This window comes from Macrotis lagotis, chromosome 2 (genome assembly GCF_037893015.1).
Source record: "Macrotis lagotis isolate mMagLag1 chromosome 2, bilby.v1.9.chrom.fasta, whole genome shotgun sequence".
In the NCBI taxonomy this organism is placed as follows: Eukaryota; Metazoa; Chordata; class Mammalia; order Peramelemorphia; family Peramelidae; genus Macrotis; species Macrotis lagotis.
In genome coordinates this window covers 27,181,596-27,205,709 of record NC_133659.1, presented here as the reverse complement: position 1 = coordinate 27,205,709, position 24,114 = coordinate 27,181,596, and the positions used below count along the sequence as shown (strand labels likewise).

The 24,114-nt window shown below is 45.0% G+C and overlaps 2 protein-coding genes across 4 annotated transcripts in view; one reads left to right on the top strand and one right to left on the bottom strand.

Moving 5' to 3' along the window:
• Nucleotides 1-1,170: 1,170 nt before the first annotated feature.
• On the top strand, nucleotides 1,171-14,809 carry RNF11 (ring finger protein 11; the record flags this gene model as incomplete). The annotated part of the gene is made up of 6 exons (XM_074220849.1): nucleotides 1,171-1,346; nucleotides 3,933-4,298; nucleotides 6,990-7,112; nucleotides 9,325-9,490; nucleotides 13,934-14,164; nucleotides 14,666-14,809. Coding segments are annotated over 2 exons (348 nt in total), but the record flags the coding sequence as incomplete, so codon positions are not given.
• Nucleotides 14,810-21,783: 6,974 nt separating this feature from the next.
• Nucleotides 21,784-24,114, bottom strand: part of TTC39A (tetratricopeptide repeat domain 39A) — a 44,642-nt gene continuing 42,311 nt past the window's right edge. For all 3 annotated transcript variants that reach the window (XM_074221476.1, XM_074221477.1, XM_074221475.1), the window contains exons 17-18: nucleotides 23,969-24,085; nucleotides 21,784-22,722 (exon numbers count right to left, since the gene is read on the bottom strand). In XM_074221476.1, coding sequence (XP_074077577.1) covers nucleotides 22,602-22,722; nucleotides 23,969-24,085 — 238 coding nt within the window. In that variant the 3' untranslated portion in view covers nucleotides 21,784-22,601. The remainder of the gene's footprint in view (nucleotides 22,723-23,968; nucleotides 24,086-24,114) is intronic.

Sequence of the window (24,114 nt, the reverse complement as noted above, 5' to 3'; positions counted from 1 at the left end):
AGTATTTGTTATTTTTTTTTATAAGTACCGTAGAGTTTTAATTTGCATTTCTTTGATCATTAGTGATTTAGAGTATCTCTCTCTCTCTCTCTCTCTCTCTCTCTCTGCAAGGCAATGGGGTTAAGTGTTGCCCAAGGCCACACAGCTAGGTAATTATTAAGTGTCTGAGGCCAGATTTGAACTCAGGTACTCCTGACTCTAGGGCTGGTGCTGTATCTACTTGCACCACCTAGCCACCCCGATTTATAGTATTTTTTCACATGACTTTAGATAACTTTGATTTCTTCTGAAAACTGCCTGTTTATATCCTTTGACCCATTTGGCAATTGGAGAATGGCTCTTGTTTTTATAAATTTGATTGAGAGTCATATTCATATATTTTTTGCAAAATGAGTTCTTTATTAGAGAAACTTGCTGTAAATTTTTTATATTACTACATTGTCTTTAGTACCTTTTGGCAAAGTAGTTTCCCTGATTACTTTTAGTTCTATCAGTCTTTGGTTTGTATGAGATCATGATTGTTTCCTCTGCCTTTTTTTAGTTTAACTGAAGCATATTAGATTTTGTTCCAGCCCTTTATTTAACTTTGTGTGACTTTTTGAATGTTTGTAAATTGAAATATCCATGCTTTTCTTATTGTCCTTTTAATTCTTTGGGATTGTAATTCCTCTGAGAGGATTCTGTTTCATGCATATAGGGGTAACATCACCAAGAGAATTTTGTGGGGGTTTTTTGGTGGGTTTTTTTTTTTTTTTTTTTTTTAGGTTTTTGCAAGGCAAATGGGGTTAAGTGGCTTGCTCAAGGCCACACAGCTAGATCATTATTAAGTGTCTGAGACTGGATTTGAACCCAGGTACTCCTGACTCCAGGGCTGGTGCTTTATCCACTGTGCCACCTAGCCACCCCTGTATCTATTCATTTTTACCATTGATTTATTTGAACACCAGAAAGAAATGTCTTAAGTTAAAGAAGTATTTCTTACAGGGAATCACTTGAGTAAAAATCCTTGACAGTTTTGGTTAGGAGTTTGTTTTATGCTTCATAAGTAGGTCAAAGATCTAATGAGAGAATCATTTCCTGGCTTTTAGGTTTAGGTTGGAGAGAAGAATAATATATCAGCAAAAAATAATGACTTGTCATAGGTAAATGACTAATTCTTCTTCTCTTTAAATTCAGGAACAAGTCCCTGTCCCAGTTTATCATCCAACTCCAAGCCAAACTCGACTGGCAACACAGCTGACTGAAGAAGAGCAAATCAGAATAGCCCAGAGGATAGGCCTGATCCAGCATCTGCCTAAAGGAGTATATGACCCTGGAAGAGATGGGTCAGAAAAAAAGATTCGGGAGTGAGTTGTTACTGTATTTTTCTACTGTAGATGAGTGGGAAAGGCCTCCTTTCAACTCTTGGTTACTGGGAATAGTCTAGTCAACTGTACAAGACTCACATGCTTTGGAAAATCACCTGTCTCACATTAAAAAAAATTTCACATCTAAGGGTATGTGGAGTGGGCAATGAAAATTTTTATCAAAATAACCAAAACTCGTAGCATTTGACATGTATTCCATTTGAATCTTAGAACAAAGAATGAACCTGAGGTATGATCCCCATTTTATATTCCAAGAAACTGAGACTTAGAAAGTTTCAGTGACTTGACCATGGGGCACACAGCCACTAAGTAGCAGAGGTTGGATTTGAACCCAGATCTTATTGACACTAGATTTAATATTATCCATTATGATATGCTGCCTCAGAAATCTTGTCAAATGCTTCTTTGATCTCCCAAACTTGTCCCCCTACCTCACATGAATTTCTTCCTCATCTTGGGGAGACAAGACCATCTACCTTGTAGGATTCTCTTTCCCTAATTAGCTTTTTTTAGCAGATAAATACAATTATCTTGCGCATGTATGTGCTCACACACACACACACACACACACACACACACCTCTTACCTCATTCACTCTCACTTCCCTCCTAGGTTGTAAGGTTTTGAGAGTAGGGGTTGTTTCATTTTCTGTCTTTGAATACATAATGCCAGACACATACTAGATATTATATAAATACTCATTGATCAATTTATAATTTTATAAGTAAGAAGTGACTGCCCCATATTAATTCCTTTTCCCTGTTACAGTGGGAAAGTTTACTACAGTTCTTGGGGAAGAAATGAGAATAGTTTTATTGTTGGACGGGAAAAAAGGTAACTCATTTAAAGATTCAGGCAAATAATTGATGAATTATACTTCCTGGGTCTTTTTGGTTTTTAAGACTGAGATTAAAAAGAAAATGAACTACCACATACCCTTTTGCTATAAACTAGGAGCCCTTAATAAGGACAACTATCAGAATCCATTAAATAGACTTGTAGGTTGAGAATAAATTTGTCAGCAGAGCTCTAATGTCGTTTTGCCTCCTGTTGCTAGACAATGCTCTTTTTACTTGAGCCACATGAAACCAATTAAAAAAAAATACTGAGAATACAGAACTGTCAGGCCCGATAGGATCTTTCTAAACCAACTAAACTATATGTTCTGCAGCACACCTAGCCCAGCCCTTTTTACCTGAGGACTTTTAAGTATCTCTGATCAGAGAAAATTTTCCTTTTCTCCTGTTCCTCAGATACACAGGGATTATTACGCTGCTTCATTAATCGAATCTAGTAGAGGTTAGTGGGGCTTTACAGATTAAATCCATGAAGTATCCCCTTCTCTATCTCTAGGGAAGTAGGTTAAAATGAGCAGCTCAGTTTTTATGAATAATTTTTAAATGATACTTGGAGGGTCAGGCACATGAAAGGAGAACTTAAGTTTTCTTTCAGTCCAGTACTTTCTTTTGCCTTAGGTTCAGATAATAGTAACAGAGCTTTTTAAAAAATGTTTTCTCACTAATTGATATTGAAAGGTTCATAAAGCACTTTTATAGTTAATTGACTTCTCTCAAATAGGCATCAAAGCTGGTGATAGTTTTATTTAATCAGAAAAGCTAATAGATTTTGGAGGCAAATTTGAATCCTGAACTGAATTGATTATGTCAAGTGTTTTTTTATATTGTATTTTAGTTATTTTAAAGAATTTCATTCCCTAGTGAATATTTTTGATTAAATTAAATAAGATCACTGAATTAAGATCTTCCTTAATAAAGTCTTATAGTGTTCTCAGTTCTCTCCAACTGTAGCTGCTTTCTGACACCCAAGTCACCTTGACTTGAGCGACATATTGGCTGAAAAAAATGTAATGTGTTGACGTTGGAAAAATAACTTGAGATGTGATCTTTCAGAAATGTCACACACAGGAAGTGACATGATTTGAGAAATTTTAGAACTGAAAGGATCCTCTTAGAAATAAGGAAATTAAGAGGGCAGCTAGGTGGCCCAGTGGATAGAGCACCAGCCCTGGAGTCAGGAGTACCTGAGTTCAAATCTGGCCTCACACATTTAATAAATTACCTAGTTGTGTGGCCTTGGACAATCCACTTAACTCCATTGCCTTGCAAAAACTAAAAAAAAAGAAGAAGAAAATTAAGATCCATAGGGATCAGTCACCTCACAGACCCTGGTCTTCACATGGGAGAGAGGTTGGACTTGTTCATCCTAGAGGATGAAGCCAGAAGTCATGGTGGATGGAGACACTCTATATTGTAAAGAAATGTAATTGGTAGAGGTGTCCAAAAGTGAAGAGGGTAGGCTTTGAAGACTGTAAGTTCCCTGTCACTGAGCCTCATTTTTATAGAATAAGTACTTGAAGCTGGTCCCCTCCTTGGATGGGCATTGGGTGTCTCATGGGATATTTTTAAGATGAGAAAACTGAAGCTCAGAGGGCCTGGGCTATCTTTTCAGATTCTATCACTCAGTATCTCCATTTTCATCCGCAGACACAGGATGCTCCTAAAGGAGCATCATTCTCCAACCTTCTTTCTTATTTCTTTGTCCTAGGTGTGTGATCTGTATGATGGACTTTGTTTACGGAGACCCGATCCGGTTTCTGCCGTGCATGCACATTTATCACCTGGACTGTATAGACAACTGGCTCATGAGGTCCTTCACGTGCCCGTCCTGCATGGAGCCAGTGGACGCAGCACTGCTTTCCTCATATGAGACTAACTGAGCCTTGGGTTTCTCTTTTGACGAGTCAAGGGAACGGCGGCTTTGGATGGTTTTGATCTTTTGTCACTGAGCCTACAGAGCCAGGGAGCAGGAATTAAGATCATGCACAAAAGTCATTTCCTAAAAATTCCTGAATGGCTGCAGATGTTGGAAAAAGTCCATGATATTTTAGAGTCCAGAGGAACAAGTAGGAAGGTATTTTTACATAAAGCCTTGACCCAATGTTTAAACTATAATTGTACTTAGTCTTGTTATTCTTCCAGTGCATAGGAATTGTGTAAAGTGTTGCAGCAGCTGTAGATGTTTAAATTGTGTGTATTGAAGATTTTATTAGGAGCAAGGTAGGGGTTATTTTTCCTAAATGAAATAACTTTCATTCCCTCCCCCCCATTCTTTTCACAAGTTGCTAGCATTTGGGTCAAGGTTTTCTTAAAAGCTACATTTTATAACACTGGCACAAAGAAGTAGTTTTAAGCTTGTTTGCACAGTTCTTTTTTCCATTGGAGATGGAATCCATTGCCTTAGGTCTTTTTAAATAGTGTATTGTTATTGTTGGGGCTGCCTCTATGCTTGAAAACCAGTTTATTTATAACCTGTTAAAAGTGCTATGTTCTGTTTGCAGTTAGGATTATGCAGAATTTAAAGTGATCTCCTAGCTCTTAAGCAAACTGAGATGCACTATCCCTTTTCTATTTTTTGAAAAAAAGAAAGTGATTTAATATGAGGACAGATCTCAACCCAAGGAAAATAATTTTAATTTTACTCAGTCCAGGGTTTTGCTTAATTCATTTGATTATTTGCATGGTAAAAATGAGCAGACTTAAAACTGTTAAGACTTTTGAGTTCTAATTAGACCATGTGTTGTAAAACATGAAGGAAACCCCATAGGGATGAGTCTTAGAAGAAAAAAGATTACCAGTTGTGACTTGGGTCATTTCTTCCTCCCATTCTCAGAAAGACTTATTGTCTTGGACCTTAGTAAAAGGATACTGCATCTCGAATTACTGTAGTTCTGAGATTATTGAAATTAAATAAACCATATCTCAATCTCTGTTTGGAAGGTATCTGTTTAGTCCTGCCGACTGACCAAGTAGGCAGGTGGAAATCATAAGGTAGACGTTTCTCATGTTTTTTTGCACACCAATGCCGAGTTTGTATAACCACATGACTTCATAGTTGTGATCTCAAGAAAGAAGGAATTTCTCCTTCATTTGTTTCTTGCATCTGGTGAAAGAATGCAAGAACGCTCTAAGCTCCTGAAGTGTTTCTAGTAGAGACAGTCTCGTAAAGATGTGGTCGTCATCTTTTTCTCCAGTTAGCATGTGTTTGTTTTTCCTTATTGTATTCTACTGTGACTTGTAGATGTTCGGCTCACACTGGCCCTGCAGTTACCCATCCCAGCTGAGCAGAAAGAGATGCAGTCTCAACTTAACCCAAAGGAATCAGGAAGTGTTTCTGACTATTTTGTTTGGAATTGAATCCTTTACCTAACATTTTTATATTGTGAAACACACAGACTTTTGAAGGAGCCTCTGTGCTTAGATTCTAGAGGAGTGAAATATAAGTACTTTTTTAAAAAGGTTTGTTGTTTGAATGCAGGAGGGTCTTATTACTCCATAATGGAAAGACATGAAGATGAATTTGAGAAAAGTTTAAAGGAAATTCTACTTATCAGGTCCATTTAAATTCTTATCCTTGTCTTGGTTGAATTTTTTTATTTATTAATTCAAATATACCCAATTACATAAAGCAAATCTGAGAAGAAACAGCTGAAGTTGTGCAATATTTTCAGTGATGATACTTTTTTTTATCATTGTGTGTTTTTCTATATAAACGTGATGCCCATGTCATTAAGTATTATAGCCAGACTTTCTTTTTCTTGATTGTTAAAAATTGGCAAAAATGAACTTTCATTTTTTTAAACGTCTTTTATGTTGCTCTTAGTCTTTATTTATTCTAAGGCTTGATTAGGAAAAGTTTGGAAGTCCTATTGAAGTGACTGATTCCTGAGTTGAATGCTTTTTTTTTTTTTTGTCTTTAGGCACTTTGTATCGTTAAACTTTATTTTGGTCTTCTTATACCATGTTAAGAACCATAAACCTCTGCTTTACTAAGTTGTTAAATAAAGTTATAACAGTTATAAAGGGCTAAAGTTAGAATTGATTTCATAAGAATATTTCCTTCCCCCCTCATAAAAAGCAACCCTTCAACTTCAAACAGTGGTATGTAAATTTAACCAATAAATTAATTGCTTTCAAAACCCTAGATGCAATGCTCTTGTATAGTAGCCATTCCATTTGTCTGGCATGGATTATAGAGCCACTAAGAATGTAGATCCTATAGATAGATTTAGAAATTGTCATTATCTTCAGTGTATTACCACCCTTGGTAAAATAAGGTTAGGCCTAATTAGAAAACTAAATTAAAATGAACTCTTTATGAACTGTTGCATGTAAAAAGGTCTTGGGAAAATACACAATACATGAAGAGTAAAATCAGCTAAGCCAGCATTTTCACAGAATGAAACTGAATCTAGAGGGTCCTATGCAGGACATGGGACAGAAAACATTCCTGAGGCTTAAATAAATCCTTTTCAGATTTATGAATGAAGCTAGAAATGCTTTTGATACCTAAGTATCTGGACCATATATACCTTCCTCTGTCTTGTAAAAAAACCTACTTTTGCACAGGCTAGACTTGGTAGGTAAACGCATACATATGCACATAGTCCATTCACACTCATTTTATAGTAGAGAAAATTCAGATCCTGCAAAATGAATTGTCCAGAGACTCCTAGTTAGCTATTGTTTAAACTAGGACTAGACTTCAGGTGACTCCAGACATTGTTACCCTAATAAGAAGTCATTTTTATTGTATTGCTTACAGCTTTTCTTGTGGGACAGGCAGTGGAAATGGCCATCCCTTCTACTGCAGGGATACAGTCAGTGCCTACCACGGACCAGGAAGTATGGTAGGAAGACAACAGCAAAACGACCCCTGGGGAGAAAAGTATGTACCCAAACAAATATATACATAGTAGTTTAGGAATGAGAGGGTTAGAAAAGGCTTGTGGGAGAGGTGGCACCTTTGAAAGAAGGGAGACACCCAAGGCCCAAGTGATCCTCAGGGCTAGCCTATGCAGAGGGATAGGGGGAAGGGGGGGGTGCCATATATAGGGAACAATAAAGAAGCCAATTAGAATGGTGGTGGCCAGGAGTAACATGAAGTCAGGCTAGGAGGCCATGGCCATACACATTGGAAGAGACAAGCTGGTCTTTTTCAGGTTTACTGTTCTCTCTACCAGTACCACTTGGTATATACACTAATGAAGGCTCTGTTTGGCATCAGCTTAATTATCAGAGTATTTTATATCTTTGTCTCTCAAATATAAGAGACTGTAAAATGTAGGGATATGTTATTTACTGAATCTTTTAGGAACAAAATGCTGGCAAAAGTAGCTCCATCTGTGCACATCCCTGTGAAAGGCAAGGACCAACCCTAGGCAGATTGTGAAATCTATGGAAAATGGTGAGGGTCTCCATCTTGATCCCTTTGCCCCTATTAAAACAAGTAAGGATTTTTGATACCAGTGATTTCTACTTCTTGATTGACACAATTTAACATTTCAGTTATTTTACTACTTTAAGCAGTATTCACATTTTAAAACTTGAATTTTGTGTATGTAACTGCCCTCAGCTAACCCTTGCAGTTAAAATATTTTGTATTCTGCATGAAAGTAAAGTCTGGGAGTTCTCTCCTTTTCCTCTGACCTCCTGAACACTTATTTTTCCCCCTAAGCTAGATAAGACTGTTTTCCAAGAGTGGTTGAGGATCCCAAGCCTGGTCTCAGGCTACATGCAGGAGGACATGAAGACTTAGCCTTGCTGTTTTACTGGTGGGAGGCTGTTGGCATCTGCAGCTCCTTACTCTAACTGATCCTAAAAAGCTCTCCCCTCTCTTAACCTAGCTCAGAATCACAACACTTTAGCATTGGAGTTGACCTGAGGGGTCATCTCACCAGACTCCCCCTAGTCAAAGTGGGCAACAGCTTCTACTTAAAGACCTCTGGTAAGGTAGAATCTCTTACTCCTGAGGTGGTTCATTCCACAAAAGCTAAGCTTATCAGGAGACACTGATGGTAAAGTTAAAATGGCTCTCTTGGCCATTTTCCATTGTTATCCTGGTTCTGTCCGTACCCCTAAAGAGAGCAAATGCCAGAAAATCTTCAGATAAGTTCAGATCTTGTATCTACAAACCAAAAACCTTCCCTTCTTCTGTCTGTCTATCTGGTTGACCCTCTATGTTCTTCCTATCTTATCCATGCCCTTCCTGACATGTGATGCCCAGAACCAAGCACATCTCCATATGGAGGCAGCAGGGGGCACAGCTGTCTCCACCTTTGTCTTCTACGTATCTGCATGCCCTGGTCCTCAGAGCAACCTCCAGTCACCTGAAATTTCTTGGTGTATCCCCTGCTACGGGAAGCACAGTTTGAGTTTCTACCTATACATATCCTGTGTCCTAGGAAGCAGACTTTGGGCTGCCATTTTCATTACTATTTAATATGATTGTCCTACAAAGCCCATTTTTTTTATATTAATCTAAATATTTATGACGGATCTGGTAGGTGTTTGGTACTACATGAAGGTCTGTGAAAACAAGTACAAAATGTTTTGGCTTCATTGGTCAGTCAAATAGTAAATGTTTACTATGCATTATTACTACTACTGCTACTACTGCTAATGAAATTCTTGGCAAAAAAGAGTTCCTTCGTTATGTTCTCTTTGTTCATCAAGTCGACTATATTTCAAGCTGCCTATTGGGAAAGCATTTTGATCTAAAGAATCAGGCTTTAGAATTCTGCTTGTAAATAGTTATGGCCAAATCCCAGGGCCAGAAAAGACCTTACACAGTGACCAAGAATCTGAAGCATCACTAGCCAGTGGTCAGTCATTCTCCACTTGGAGTCCTCCTAGGGGAGGAAATCCATTTCTTCCAGAGGCATCCCATTCCATCTTCAGCTAACTCTAATTGTTAGGAAGCATTTCCTGATAATAAATTGAAATGTGTGACGTCCTTCAAGAAGCTGAATGCTAAGGATATTTTTCCCCCCTGATAATCAGTGTGAAAATTCATCAGTGATGTGTAACTGGCAGTTTTTTTTCAGTATAGCAATCTATTTCATTTTCTTCTCAATACCCTCTCCCCTCTCTTATTCTAGGAGTGAGTGTTCTGGAAACATCAGACCAGCACTTAGGAGCTTCATCCTTCTGTTTTTAAATCAAGTGTTGTCTGGCCCAGACAATTTGAGAAACACTCACCTGGAGAGAGAACTGCATGAATTGGCCTAGATTGAGAATTGACAAACCTCCCACTTCTGTGTGCCTGTGAGCTATGAAGGGTTTTTCCGTTCTAAAATTAAGCTTGTACTTAAAAAATGTAAAAATCATTTTTAGCTAGTAGTTTGCAGTCCTGGGCTTTAAAAAAAAAGGGATTTTTTTGGGGGGGGGGCAAGGCAAGGGATTTAAACGATTTGCCCAAGATCACACAGCTAGGTAAATTATTAAGTCTCAGATCCTCCTGACTCCAGGGCCAGTGCTCTATTCACTGCGCCACCTAGCTGTCCCAAAAGGGAATTTCAGTGGAGGTTCTCAAGATTTCAGAGCTGGAAAGGACTCCAGAAATCATTCAGGCCACATTTTAAGTTTATAGAAGCTGAAAATTAAAATGAAAACTGTTCACAGTCTTTTCCCAGGTGACAGTTCTGGGTCTCCACGGGCTCTTTGTACAACACAGCCCTATCTCCCTCCCCTTGCTATTAAGCACCCAGTTTCATCATCTTAAATCTTCTCTGCCCCCCACCTACCCTTCCAGTTAGTTAGCAGGTTGTATCAGTTCTACCTGCAAATCTGTTTTCTTCTTTCTGTTCAAAGCCACAACCAAGATTCAGAGTTTTATCACTCTTCCCTTGGACTGTTTCAGTTAATTGTTTTCCCTGTCCTCAGTCTTTCTCCTCTCAATCTAGATGTCAAAATAATCTTCCCGATTTTGGGCAGAGACTTGCCATAGTGTAACACAGGCCTAGCCATGTCTTTTTTCTAGCCCGAGGACTTCTTTGGTCTTTTGATTCTTGGCACACTGGGCAAGCACTCTAATACTCCACTCAATAGTGGTATTAGGTATAGGACCCCATCTACCCACAGCACTCCAGAATGTGAGGAGAACCAGATTAAAGTATAATGGAAAAATCAATAAAATGCAGTAGAACATAGATGAGGTTACATTTTAAGTCTATGTCAAAATGTAGTTGTGGGTATCTATGTTCAGATTAGTTACCTCCTATTTCTGTTGAATTTGACACCACTGCTGGAGAACATGCTGCCTCACAAAAAGGATTTTTATTTAATAACTTTTTGTGTGGATTGTGGGACCAAAAGAGTACTCCAAAAAGTTGTTTACACTAAGAAATAATCTGAAAAAGTTATTGCAATTTTGCTCACTCAGCTTAAGGAAAATGTTTGGATATGCAATTTATTTAAAGGCAAGTATGAACTAGAATAGATGCCCCTCAACATAGCAACCTTGGACAACCCAGTTAATAAGATACTTGGAAATGCCCAAGATCTTGCCCCAAAGAAGCAATTCGTTGGTCTGAGTACTGAGCCCCTTCCACTAGCCCCAGTCAGCTGAAAGGTGGCTCAAGATCTGAAGGATGCCTAAGAAAAGTTTGAGATTAATGGTGCTATTGCAGCATTCTCTACCTGGAGATTAACAATATTCATATTCATGATGAAGGACAAGAGAGTGAATTGACTGTTTGGACTATGCCCAGAGGCTGGTGAGTACATTATGATCAAGAGGGAGGTGCCAGTTGTTAGTGTAATAAACTTATGTGTGGAGTCATGCCCGCTATTCCCTGTTGGATGGTAATTATCTTTTTGGTCAGTAGTTATAGAACCTGCCCAACCCATTCATCCTGCATCACTAGCAGTTGGTTTTGGGTGAAACCCCAGGCACAACAGATATTTTTATGAGTCCTAGGTATTATCAGAGGAGGTTCCCATGTTTGATCTGGAGTACCTGAATCTCTTCAGAGATTCACTTGACCAGACAGTAGACATGAAAGGCATAGAGGAGATAAAAACATTTGTTATAGCGGTCCTCATAGCCTCTTAGGACCCACTGGACTTCACAGTTCACCTAATTCTATCTTAATTGTATTTTCTCCATTTCCACAAGTTTGTCCTTTTTTTCCAAATGGCAGGCAGAACTTCTCAAAGATGCCAGGAAACAATGCTGTGCCCCTATTAGGAACCCGAGGACCACAGGTTGGAGCCTTGTAGGAACACACTGCATTGTAGACCCCCATCCATCCTACTGCACTATTGTATAGACAATGACAAAAATTGAAAAGGTTGAGGAGGGAATAGGCTTTTAGCAGTCTAAGTCACCATTAGAAAAAGATGGCAGATATTTATGTGTCAGTGCCTTAAAATCAGTCCACATGCACCTTGAGCTGGTCAGGATTATCCACAATGTTCTGGATAGCATCCCCCTCTTATTGGTGTGAATTGTTATTCCTTTGGAGGGATCATAACAGAGCTTCCCCACTAGAGTTCAGGTATCTTCAGGGTATGAAAATGAGACAATTCAGTTTATTTGTGATAACCAAACAGATAAAAGGGAACCCTGACCTCCTAATCTCTGAAGTTCTTGAAACTAGCAGGAATGAAAATAAAATTGTGTAGAACTGATGGCATCTATCTTGAGGAAGACTGCCCGGACTATGCAGAGTCAATGTTGATACATCTCTACCAGCACAAGTGGCCACAAGCCTCCCCAAAGCCAGCAATATTATGATTGGTATTCTCATTCTGAGAGCAGATGAAATCATAGATCTTGCCCATCTCTATAGAAAGTTTCACATAGTTTGTGAATTTTGTGGCCCAACCACAGTAGCTAAAGTCCTTGGGGGAGGGGAAAAAAAGTTAGATTCCAGGAGGACACATCCAGCCCCCTGAGACCTGACCTTGTTGACTTAGTCTCATTGAGCCTAACCAACCGACCATTTCTGGAGCCATCTCATTCTCATCTTGTCCACATCTAAAAGTATGAGAGGAGTATCAACCGATATTGTGAAAATCTAGATTTAAGATGCTGAAGCTATCCACAGCATTGCCCTCATCAGTTTAGTAACCCTGGCCAAAAAAAGGGGGGGGGGAGTATTGAGTCTGGCATGCTTTGTTATTGATGGTCATCAACTCCCCTTTCTATATGGTCACCAATTATTTCTTATTGAATTGGCAGGTTATTCTTTTTTAGAAAATCAGAATATTTAGCCTTCAGTATTGTACCTCTTCCATTTTCCTTGGTCTTTCATATATCACTGACACTAGCCCAGTAATCTCATTTGTCAGTACTTTCAGGACCTAAAAGTATTGTGGGTCAAATGACCTGAATTCAACAAGTAAACCAGGTACTCTTATTGTCCCCTCCTTTATTGTGGATATCAGCTTCCTGTTTTTGTTCCATCATCTCTAAACTTTAATCTATTTGTCAGAAAACAGAAGCAAAATAGAGAGCAGCTCATCTCTCTCTCTCTCTCTCTCTCTCTCTCTCTCTCTCTCTCTCTCTCCTTAGATCATCCATCTCCATCCTTAGTATGTCCTATTCCATTGATCATCCTTTAACTCGGAAGTAGTGCTTCTTTTTGTTGTCTTTAGTTTCCCTCACCTTAGCTCCTTGTGAACTTCTTATTCTTGATGTTATTTTTAGGTGACAACGTCACACTTTTTGATTCATTTCTGTTCCTTGGTCTTGCATATGTCAAGGAGTTAGATGAGTCACTGAGTTATCTGCTGTGCTTTCAGCAGAGAGAGTGAGCAAGAGAGGATGTACACTTGAGCAAGTGTACCCCCACTACACTATTAAACCATGCCTCTGTTCCAGGCATTTGCTCTGTTCCCCAAAATTCTTCATTCATTTCCTCTTTTTCTCTGGGCGGTCTCTGATATACGCCAGTAACAAAATCAATTTTGTTTTTCTCTTCTTTGACTCTTCATGTGCTTTCCTACCCTGTTTCCTTTATTTCCTCACATATTTACCTTCTCATTTAAAAAATAATTTTTTTACTTCTCTTTTGTTTCTATCGCCGTTATCTTCTGTATCATATTTCCATCCTTCTCCCAGAGAGCTAACATCCTTTTTTAAAAAGAAAAAAGAGAAAAAAATTAGCAAAACTGTTCAAAATAATGAAAAAAAAATTGACAATACCCCTGGGTTTTACTCCTGAACCTTGTCTCCACAGTCACCTCTGTTCATATCTCTCCTTGTAATTCTGCAGCATGTTTTTCTTCCCATTTGCATCGTTGTAGTCATCATATATATTTGTTTCCTTGGGATTGCTTGCTTCTCATTGCATCAGTTCACATAGTCTTCCCAAGATTCTCTGTATTCCTCATTCATCACTTCTCACACCAAACAGCAGTTTATTAATTCGCGTATCACGGTTGATCCCTTACCTTTCCTTTTTCTTTTGAATAAGATAAAGTACATCCTCAGCTTTCACAGGGGTGGCCTTCCTAGAAAACAGTGAGAAAAATCAAACACTTAGGCTGATGCATTCAACCAAGGAGAAACAGAGGGTTAGGTTCTTATCCTTCTGTATACAGTTCTTTATAGAAAAATATTATTTAAAATTGGTAACATGCAAAACAGTTTTTCTCACTAGTAATTCCCTAGAATTCCATGATCCTTTTGTGCTAGCACATCACTAAAACAAACCAAATCAAAAAACACTAATTTTTGACAATTCACTTTTTAAAATACAGACTCTATAATTACTATACAGCCAATGAAGTTCTTAAAACTAAAGCATTGTTTAACCTGAATCTCCTGTGGGTGGAATGATGATGTGAGTGTATTATACTATCCACTCTACTGCTGGGGACCTCTCTACCTGGACCGCCCTCTGAAAACCAAGGGAGACGTTGCTGCTGTCAGATGACACTGAGACCAGCCAGGTCCTGACCGCCCCTTCAACATTCTGTCCTTCATAACTGGTGGGTGGCACTGATGATCGTGAAGGATGCTTTAGCTTGAATTTAATCTGTTGTTGGCTTCTACTTCATGTGCCAAATTCATTAACACTAAACAGTGTCAAGAATGCTGCAGACATTATTTATTTATTTTTTTGGCAAGGGAAATGGGGTTAAGTGGCTTGCTCAAGGCCACACAGCTAGGTAATTATTAAGTGTCTGAGGCTGGATTTGAACCCAGGTTCTCCTGACTCCAGGGCTGGTGCTTTATCCACTGCGCCACCTAGCCGCCCCTGCTGCAGACATTCTGTCAAGAATCTTATGTAAGAATCTTTTGCACTAAGCCACCTCGGCACTTTTGCACACCAGGGCCCAGAGCCCAGAGGACTTGCTACACTTTGAAGGTCCAATTGCAACATGGAACTTGAACTTACAGGAGGCCTAGGGGGACTGGGACCAGTGAAGCACCTAGATGGAGACTGGCTGTTCCCCAAACTTGCTCATCTCATTTTCTCTACTGTACAGATGTGTTTGTGGTTGTCAGCACAGAAGTGAAAACGAGGTTTCTAATAAAATCCTGAGAAGGCTTGAAGTTGCAAAAGTCAAGGACTGACTGCTCATCTGAATCTGTTACATGTGGGAGTTGATCCTATAAAATCTGTGATGATACCTCTGCCCATGGTCCCTGTTGTCTTGGGTGCCTGAATGTTGACTGAAGGGATGTCGTCTGATTCCATCCAATGCAGGTGGTGTTAACAGCCTCTAACTCAGAATTAGTACATTTAGGGACCACCCGAGAAGGATTTATGAGATGTGCCAGAGTTCTGCTCCTGATGGGTCAGGAGGGAATGTCCACTTCAATGAGACCTCAGAACCAGATGGCGTGATGGCCTATTTAACTTGTCAAGGATTATACTCTGGGTGACCAGGATGGAATATTTCGTAGAAGTTTTTCCAAACATGGGTGATTTAGATTTCCCCTAAAGATTTACTTTCTTTAGAAAAGCCACTACCATAGCCTATTGATTCTCTGCCTTCCCCTTCCCCCAACCATAAAACATTGCATGTTCTTCAGGGTCTGCTCTTTTGTGTCTCCTGAGTTTCTTGACCAGAAGAACCTTGGTGGTCAGAGTTACTGTAAAACCACCGTGTCCAGACTGCTGATTTGCTTTATGGATGTTGCCTTTCCTACTTCCCCACCCTGAGGCAGACTCTGAGGAGGTTCCCACAGAAAATCTCATCCCTTCCTCCCACCTGCCCTAGCTCCTAATGGATCTATTTAGTCATGTTACCCCAGAACCTCAATGGCTCCCTGTTGACTCGCTTACAGGGCGGAGCTGCTTGTCTGCCTGTGGTGTCCACTGGTCACCCACTGCTCACTTGGGCCACACCCCAGTGAGCCCCTGGACTTGGATGACTCTCTTAGAGACAGGGGGGCTGGTGACTTGTACACATGTCATCGATCCTCTGATAATGGATGAACACCACCAGCTCCAGGATCCCATCAAGTTCTCTGACACAGAAGGCCCCTTCCCGGCTCTCCACTCTTTCTGCACCCTCCACCTCCTAATGCTGTCCTGTACCATGCCCTGAAGTCTCTGCGTCCTCCCTGGCCCCTCCTGGCTTCTTCCTTTGCTCCAGACAGCCCCCACCTCTAGTTGATCCTATTCATGTCCTGCTGGGACAGTTCTGCTTTTCTTTGCACCCCTATCAATCATTTAGCACCTAATCTTAAATGAGAAACAGCAGTTTGTTGACTGACAAAGGAAGTGGCAGATTGGCCCTTCTGGGCTGTTTCTGACAGCCCCCTTGGGACCCCTGTAGACAGTACTGGGGCGGCTGCTGAATTGGCATGGGCACTGCCATCCAGGGGGTCGGGCTCTGCAGTCAAGAGGAGCTGGACTCCAGTCCACACTCAGACCCTTCTGTGACCTGAAGTCACTCACTGGCTTCTTTCCTGTAAAATGAGGCTTGGAACAAATTTTGGGGTAGGAAGACACAAGGAATGTACCCCCCCCCCCCAGGTGACCTCTAGCAGCATCCCTTGAGGTCTAGAAAGAGCTAATCCACCCCTCCCTTTTTTAAAACAGCTAAAGAAACAGTTGATGGTCTTCAGTGGCAGACGGAGCGTCTGAATCCAGCCCTTCTTGGGCCACCCTGCCCACTTCCTCTTGTGACTGCAGCCTTCCATCACTCGCCTTCTCTATCCTAACCTTGATTCTGGGCAGGGTTCTCTCAATTCTGACACTGCACATGGCCTCGTGGCTCCCTTCTAAATCTCTTCAGATTCATTTCCATTTGCTGGTCGCTGGGCCACGGTGACCCCCAAAGAGGTCCATCCTCCTGGAAAGTGGGATCACTGAGTCAGGGGGCAAGTCATTCTGGTCAGGCTCCCATCTGCTGCAGCCCCTTCTGGAAGCCTTTTCATCCCCGTGGTTTTTCCTGTTTAGAATGCTCCTGGGTCTCCCTGAGGAAGCCCTGCAGGACCCCCGTGTCACTCACAGAGGGTCTGGGGACCTCGCTGTCCAGGGAACCTCTCTTCTCTAGGCCTCTTCTCCACACGCCTCAGCAGGAGGAGCATTGGACCTCTCACCAGTCCCCTCTCCTGGGCCCTGGCCTCATCCCTACCTAGAGGGCAGCAGATACCTTGGCAGTAGTAGCTGTGTCCATGGTCTACACCTCACTTGGTGTGAACAGCCTGTCTGGGAACCCAGGAGCACCCTCAAATAGGCCCAAGGGGCTCTAGTTTCAAATAAGTATCAGTGCCTTTTATAACTAGATTTTTTTTCCCCTGGATAGATTTCTCACCTTTAACTCACAAGTAAAATCTTCCCATAGAACACAAAAACAGATGAGTCGACCCAGTCTGTGCTCACGTCTCACCTCTAGGCAGATGTTCTACTCCCATCTTCCCGGACGACAGCTGGTCAATAAGAATCGATGAAGGAGCTCCGTGAGGCTGTTTGCTTGCTGAGCCCAGGAGATGCTCATCCGCACAAATCCCAGGTCTCCGGCCCAGTCCAGAATCACCTGTTCAGGGAAGGCACTGGCTATAGGGAGGGATTGGCAATGGGGAACGAGAGAGCAGTGAGGCACAGACCCTAAGAACAGGGCCATGGTGAGTCCTGTGTTCTGGGGGGAGCAACCAAGAGGTGGGGATGGGGGTTGAGATGCGAGTTCTAAGGTAGGAACCTGGGGGAAGGGGTGCAGATTTATCTTTATCCTGAAGGTGACTGGGAGCTACTGGAGGTAGTTGAGTAAGCAAAAGAGAGGGATTTGTGCTTTAGGAAGGCCAGTCTGATAACTGCAGGTGACTGGGGGATGCTCCAGGGAGACCCTGCCGAGTCCAGCTGGGAGGTGGGGAAGGCTGCATGGAGGAGAGGGGAAGCAGATACTTGGTACCAGTGGACGGGGAGGGTGAGAGTGAAGAGGATGGGAGCCTAGGAGACTGCAAAGCGGGAAGGCAGGCTTGGGGAAGGGGGTAAGGAGAGTTTGGGGTCCTGGAGAGTTGAAGATGATTAATATATCCAGCAGCCAGTTGGAGATGCAAGCTGAGGTCAGGAAGGCTGGAGAAAGATACCTGAGAATAATCAGAATAGAGATAACCGGTGTATCTAGGGGAGCTAGTGATCACCAAGGGAACGCCAGAGAGGGGGAGGAAGGGAAAAAGAATGAAGCCTTTATCACGGGTGCAAAGTTAGCAATTTTCGAATATTTAATCCTCAGGATAACCCTGGAAAGTACATGCTCTAGGAGCGGCTAGGTGGAGCGCCAGCCCTGGAGTCAGGAGGACCTGAGTTCAAATCCAGTCTCAGACACTTAATAATGACCTAGCTGTGTGGCCTTGGGCAAATCACTTAGTCCCATTGCCTAGCAAAAACCTAAAAAAAAACCCCGAAGTACATGCTCTGAGGCTCGCCAAGGGTCCTATCGCTAATAAATATTTGAGGCCACATTTCAGCTTGGGTCTTCTTGACTGCAGACTTCGCTTTCTCCTTGCACACCTGGCTGCCCCTCCCCCCAACAGTATCAGTGAGAAGAGGGCCCAGGAAGATCCAGCCAAGTAAACCGAAGAAGCAGTCCGAAGTAGGAGCGCCGGAGAGGGCAGTGCTCCGGAAGCCTGGAGAGGAGAGATTCCTGAGGAAGTGAGTGAAGGGCAGGTCCAAGGCCAGTTCAGAGGGGTCAGGAGGGATGACTAGGCAGCTAGGTGGCACAGTGGATAGTGGAGTCAGGAGGACCTGGGTTCAAATCCAGTCTCAGACACTTAATAATTACCTAGCTGTGTGGCCTTGGGCAAGCCACTTAACCCCATTGCACTGAGGGGGTAAAAAAGGATGAGGATTGAGAAAAGGCCACTGGATCTAACAATTAGATCATCACCTGGAAACTTTGGAAAGAACAATTTGGTTGAATGAGGTCAAAAAGGCAGATTACCACACAGAAAGACCAGAGTGGCTCCCTTCTCAAGGGGGTTACCCCAAAACTGAGAAGAGATTTGGCAGCAAGCTCAAGGGAATGGCAAATGGCAGCTGGAGGACAGAGACTGAAGCTAAGGGAGTGAAGGTGAGAAATCTGGAGGAAAGGGGTGGGAACAGGATCCTTGCTGCCTGAAGAGGGTTTCCCTTGGCCAGGAGAAGGGGGGGCAACGGCAGAAGGTCTGGGAGATGAGAAGGGGGAGAATGGTTCAGCCTCCGCCCTCAGCGGCAGAATGATTACTGCGTTGTTGTCACTGCGTCTTCCGAGTCTGCATCCTTCGCCCTCCATTGATCCATCCTGCTCTCTGCTTCAGTTCGCCCTCTTATTTGTTCCTGCACAAGATGTTCATTCACATACTGTCTGCGGTTGATGGGCAGAAATTTCTTTTCTGTTTCTTTGTGAAAACAGGCCATTGCCAGGGGGGAGCTGGGTGGCACAGTAGAAGAGGGCTGGGTCTGGGGGCAGGAAGACAGCCTCAGACACTGACTGTCCAGGTGACCCTGGGCAGGTCATTTCACCATTGGCCTCATTTTGTCATCTGTAAAATGAGCCAGAGAAGGAGGGAAGCGTCTCTAGTATTTCTGCCAAGAAAACCCCAAATAGGGCCTTAGAGAGTCAGACACAACTGGAAGAGCCTGGAACATCACCAAGCCTGGGGTCACAGGAAAGGACAAAGACCTCTTACCCTCAAGGAGTTGACAGTCTAAGGTGGGAGACAATGGACAGGAAGGGGGGGTTAAGAAAAAACCATGATGCCTCAAGCCAAATGTTCCCTTCAAAGGACCTTCCCATGATGCGGCTCTGAGGCCCTCCCAGAGGAAGCCGATTGGCACAGGGAGGGGCCGGGACCCCCATGCCACTCAGGTTGATGTGGTTTAGTGCTGGAGGCTCAGCTCCCTCCAGATCAGCAGAAGAGTCCAGCCCAGGTAGAGCAGCATCTGATCCAGGCCTTCTCTGGAGCTGGATGCCGGCCCGCCTCTGAGTAGTTATCTCTAGCTGCCAGCTGCAACCTGGGAAACCGCCCTGGTGCTGCCCCTTATTGGGGAGGGCCAAGGCTGCTGCCAGCAGGGTGGGCAGTGAGACAGAAAGGGAAAGACCTGGGGGGTGGCTGCCACTGGCCTCCAGTGTTGGGAGAGGCTGGGGGATGGTCAGAACAGGAAGGGCACTGGGGCCTGGAGGCAGGAAGACCCAGTCGCCTTTTGCCTCCGGCTCTGAGTCCAGGGCCCTCTTTCAGAGAAGCCAGAGTTCCAGGGGAAGGACTTGACTCACCTGGAGCATCTGGGGGCAGAGCCCTATTCAGAGCCTGGCATTGCTGGGCCCCGGTTCTGCTGTGGTTTCTGATCCTGGTCAACCTCCCTCCCCCCACCCCCCGAGATCAGGTCATAGAAGAGTTGATCATAACAGTGTTGAGCTCCTGGAGCTCAAAGCCAGTGTAGACGTTGTGCTAGCTAATTATTATTAAATAACAGCGTGACTTGGCAGGACTCTTGCCCTGTGTCATCTCATTTGGTCTTCGCAGCAGTCCTGGGAACTTCTCCCCATTTTACCCATGAGGAAACAGAGGGACTTGTCCAGGGTCACCCAGCAAGTGAGCCAGGCTCAGGGCTGAACTTAATCCTTCCTGCCTCCAGCTACCAGAGGAGGCCTTTTTCTCCTCCCTTCTCTTAGGATCCTGGAATTAGGATGACTTAAGAGCTATTCATCCCAGGTACACTCAGCGTGGCTCCCCAGCCTCACCTGGATGGGTCATGGCCGTGGGCCCAGGCCTCTGCCAGTTGGGCTCCTGTTGGAGGCTGTGTAGACAGATTCAGTCTCTAACCCAACACCCGAACAACCTCAGGCAAGTCCCTTCCTGGGCCTCAGTTTCCTTCTCTGTTAAAGTGAAAGGATAGGACTCGATGTTCTCTGGGCCCAGCGTTGCACTTAGCGTCCGAAGTCAGCCTTGGCCTCATGAGAAGCGCTTCCATGGAAGAAGTCATTATCTGAACAACTCTGCTCAGCCCTGCCCCCTGGATCCACCTACTTATCTGGGGTTTCCTGAGGTCTGAAGGGGAAGGTCAGGATGGGTGAGGATGGTGCCAGGGGCTTGGGGGGGTCGTTAAAACTCTGACTTCCTCTCCTTACAGAGCAGGAAAGTCCAGAGAGAGTGGGGGTCTGCCCGGCGTCCCACAGCCCCACAGTCACCCAAATAAGAACAGAGCCCCAGGGCGCAAAGCGCCATGTCACAGACACTTGACTCAGTGGGTAATAGTGAATTTTGATATTAAGATAGGACTCAAGTTCAGCATAAGGACAATTCTGGCAGGAATGGGATCGCTTGAGTTAGTGATAGGGTACTGTGGCCTTGCAGTGAAGAGACCCGGGTTCAGATCCTGCCTCTCTCATAGCCTTTAAGACTTAGGGCAGGCCACTCAGCACCCCCAAACAGAATAAGATTGGGACTGATGAGTGTCCCGGGGAGGCAAAGGGAAGGGTCCAACGTGGGTCTGAGGTCACACACGTGGCAGCCCAAGGTGAATGGTGGAGGCAGAGATGGATGTGGTGACTTCTCAAGGAGGAGCGGGCTGGGGCCGGGGGAAGGAGCTCCTTCTGGGATGTGTTGAAATTGAGGGGCTGGTGGCATCCCCAGCTATTGGCAGTTAGAGAGAGGTCAGGGCTGGAGAGTCTTAGACTGTCTAAGTGATCAGGCAACAGCTCCTTCAGGTCTCACACCCTCATTCCAACAGTCCCTCTCAGTTTTTCTCCACTCACAGGATCCTGATGGTTCTGCCCCTCGCTTCTGTCACAAGGCAAGTGCCCCCCCCCCCCCAGAGTCCAATAAGCTGGGGTTAAGAAAGAGCTGTGTTCCCCTAATATACAACCCCCCCCATGAAACAGGGCTCCCATACATCTTTCAAAATGTGGAGGATCCTGGGCAACTAGGTGGTGCAGTGGATAAAGCACTGGCCCTGGAGGCCGTGTGGCCTTGGGCAAGCCACTTAACCCCATTTGCCTTGCAAAACCTAAAAAAAAATGTGGAGGATCCCCTGAGGATAGAGGGAAGGAAGGCACCAGCAGATGTGCCCTCTGTGCCATCTGCCCTCACAGGCACCACCTTTCTTTTGTCTATTAAGACATCCCATCCCCACCAGGGCCCCCCAAAGTAGGACTGGTCAATGAGACGAGTCTGGTGGCAGAAAGAAGACGTCCTTTATTGAAATTCCCATGGTATTATTTCTTGAATGGCTAAGTTTTATTACTGAAAAAAAATCTTCTCTCAACCATGAAAAATCACAAATGTGAACAGGCCACGGAGAACCACGACTTCCAAGGAAACAGACTGTCATTAAATAAACTGGGCGACTTAGAACAAAATCAAGAAGACCTCTGCTTTCACAAATTCGCTTTTCCACAGAGTCGGGGCAGGACGGGGCAGGTCCTCGTGGGAGCCCCTGCCCATTGTGCCCCCGGGTGCAGAGGCTCCAGGAGCTGGAGGTCAGGTTGGAAGAGCCTCGAGGAGCCTGCAAGGTTTCTAGATCGGCTCTAGGTCTCGGCCCCAGTCTAAAGAGGTGGGTCCCTCATGGAAGGGGGGGCCATCCCTGGCCCGTCCACTGCCCCCCGGGTCTGGCTACAGAACATAAAGACTGGAAACCTGAAAAGCCTCCTAAGTGAGGGAGCAACATTTCTGACTAATTTGGATTCAAGGTGGAATCATGTGGTCTGGGCCCAAGTGACCCCCATGGCGTGGTCATGTATTTCTAAGGAAAATGTAAACTTTAAACATTCTGTTAAACATCACAGTGGAGAATGATTACCCGTTTGGGGGTGACTACAGGCTCTGGGCCAGGAGCCGGGGGAGCCCCCAGGCCCAGCTGACTCGATTCCAACTAGGTTTCACTGCCCACCCCCTGCCATCTTCCTTCGGGGACGTCGGGGCTGATCGTCCTGAAATGTTTCCTGTCTTCCTGCCTTCTGGTCATCCCGAGGTCAGCCCCGAGACCCACAGCTAGAGCTCCTCGGACACTTCGGGGCTGGCCCCGTTCTTGGGGGCTGCCTGGGCCTGAAGCATGGCCGCTTGGATCCTGAAATGCGTCCTCGACTCCATGGAGTAGTTCTTGTAGTTTTGTCTAGGACCAAGCAGAGTGCGCACATTAATGACGAGACCCCCTGGGCCCCTGCCCCCTTGCCCCCGGGCAGCCATCTCCATGGGCAGGTAGCAGAGGCAGACGGACAGAACTCTGTAAGCTTTAGGTCACGTCACCGCAGAGAAATATGGGTGGAATGAAGAATTTAGGTGACAGAAAGCCACATGGCGCATAGATAAAACCATGCCAGAAGCCCCTTCCCAGTTCCGTGATGGATAACCTCAGAAAGTGGGCCGTGAGAAAAGCCGCGGGTCACCTCAGGCTGGGGATGATGGAAAAGGCCAGAAACCTTTGAGGAGGACTCCTCCCCCTCCCCCAAGACAGGACACAGAGATGACGGTGAACCGAGCTGACCCCCGAGATTCACTAGGGCACACCCCGGTGTCGCCCAGGAACGACCCCCCCCTGGGCCCTGCAGTCTGGACGCGAACAGAGAAAGGCAAGGAGGCCAGAGGCGGAGGGGGCGAGGGAGAGGGACAGCGGGGGTGACGCTGGGGAGGACCCCCCAAGAGCGAGGCAAAGGCCCCAGTTTTCAAGGAAACGCCTTCAGAGCAGGCCGGGGAACTTGACTTCAATTTCTGGCAAAATTCTGGAGCCGAACACGAAAGGTGCTCAGGAACGTCTAGAGCAGGTAAATGGTCGCCAGGAGCCGGACGGCGTCGCCCCCTCTTGTTGGGGCGCCCGAAGGTCTGGGGCTGCCCGGAGGTCAGCTTAGAATGGGGCCCGACACGAGGGAACAAAACCCCGTAGAGAAATGTGTGGGTTAAGTGGTTTTTCTAAGTACTTTGGGGAGGGGGACTAGACAAAAGTTCATCTAAAGATCGAGAGGAAGAGGTCTTAGTGGACCACAAGCCCAGCATGAGCCCTGGTACCCAGCCATGAGGGGTGGGGGCCCCTCATCCTCCAGCCCGGGCACACCCCACCCAGAGCCCCTCTAGTGAACTCTAGGACAGACTGACAAGCGGGGGAGCTGGGTAGGGAGCACCTCGCACCCGTGCCCGGTGTGAATTGACCCACGGCCTCGGCCTCAGGAGCTGCGGGAGGGATGCTGGTGGGCCCAGCCAAGAGGCGGGGAGGGGGCTGCCCTGGGCCCCGGCCCCCCGGAGCCCAGCTTGGTGTCTCCGGACCCAGGGCTCTGGGGCGAGGGGCACAGGTTTCCCGGGCCCTTCCCCTGCCGCCCCTCCGTGCTGAGCAGCCCTGCGGGGGGGGGGGGGGGGGGGTCTCTTACTTGGCCATTTCCAAGCACTTGGAGGCTTCCTGGGGCCGCCCCTGCTCCAGGCACAGCAGCGAGATCTCCAGGAGCGCGTTGGGGATCAGGTAGTGGTCGTACTTGATCTTCTTCTCACTGTGGGGCAGGGGAGGCTGACGCAGCCG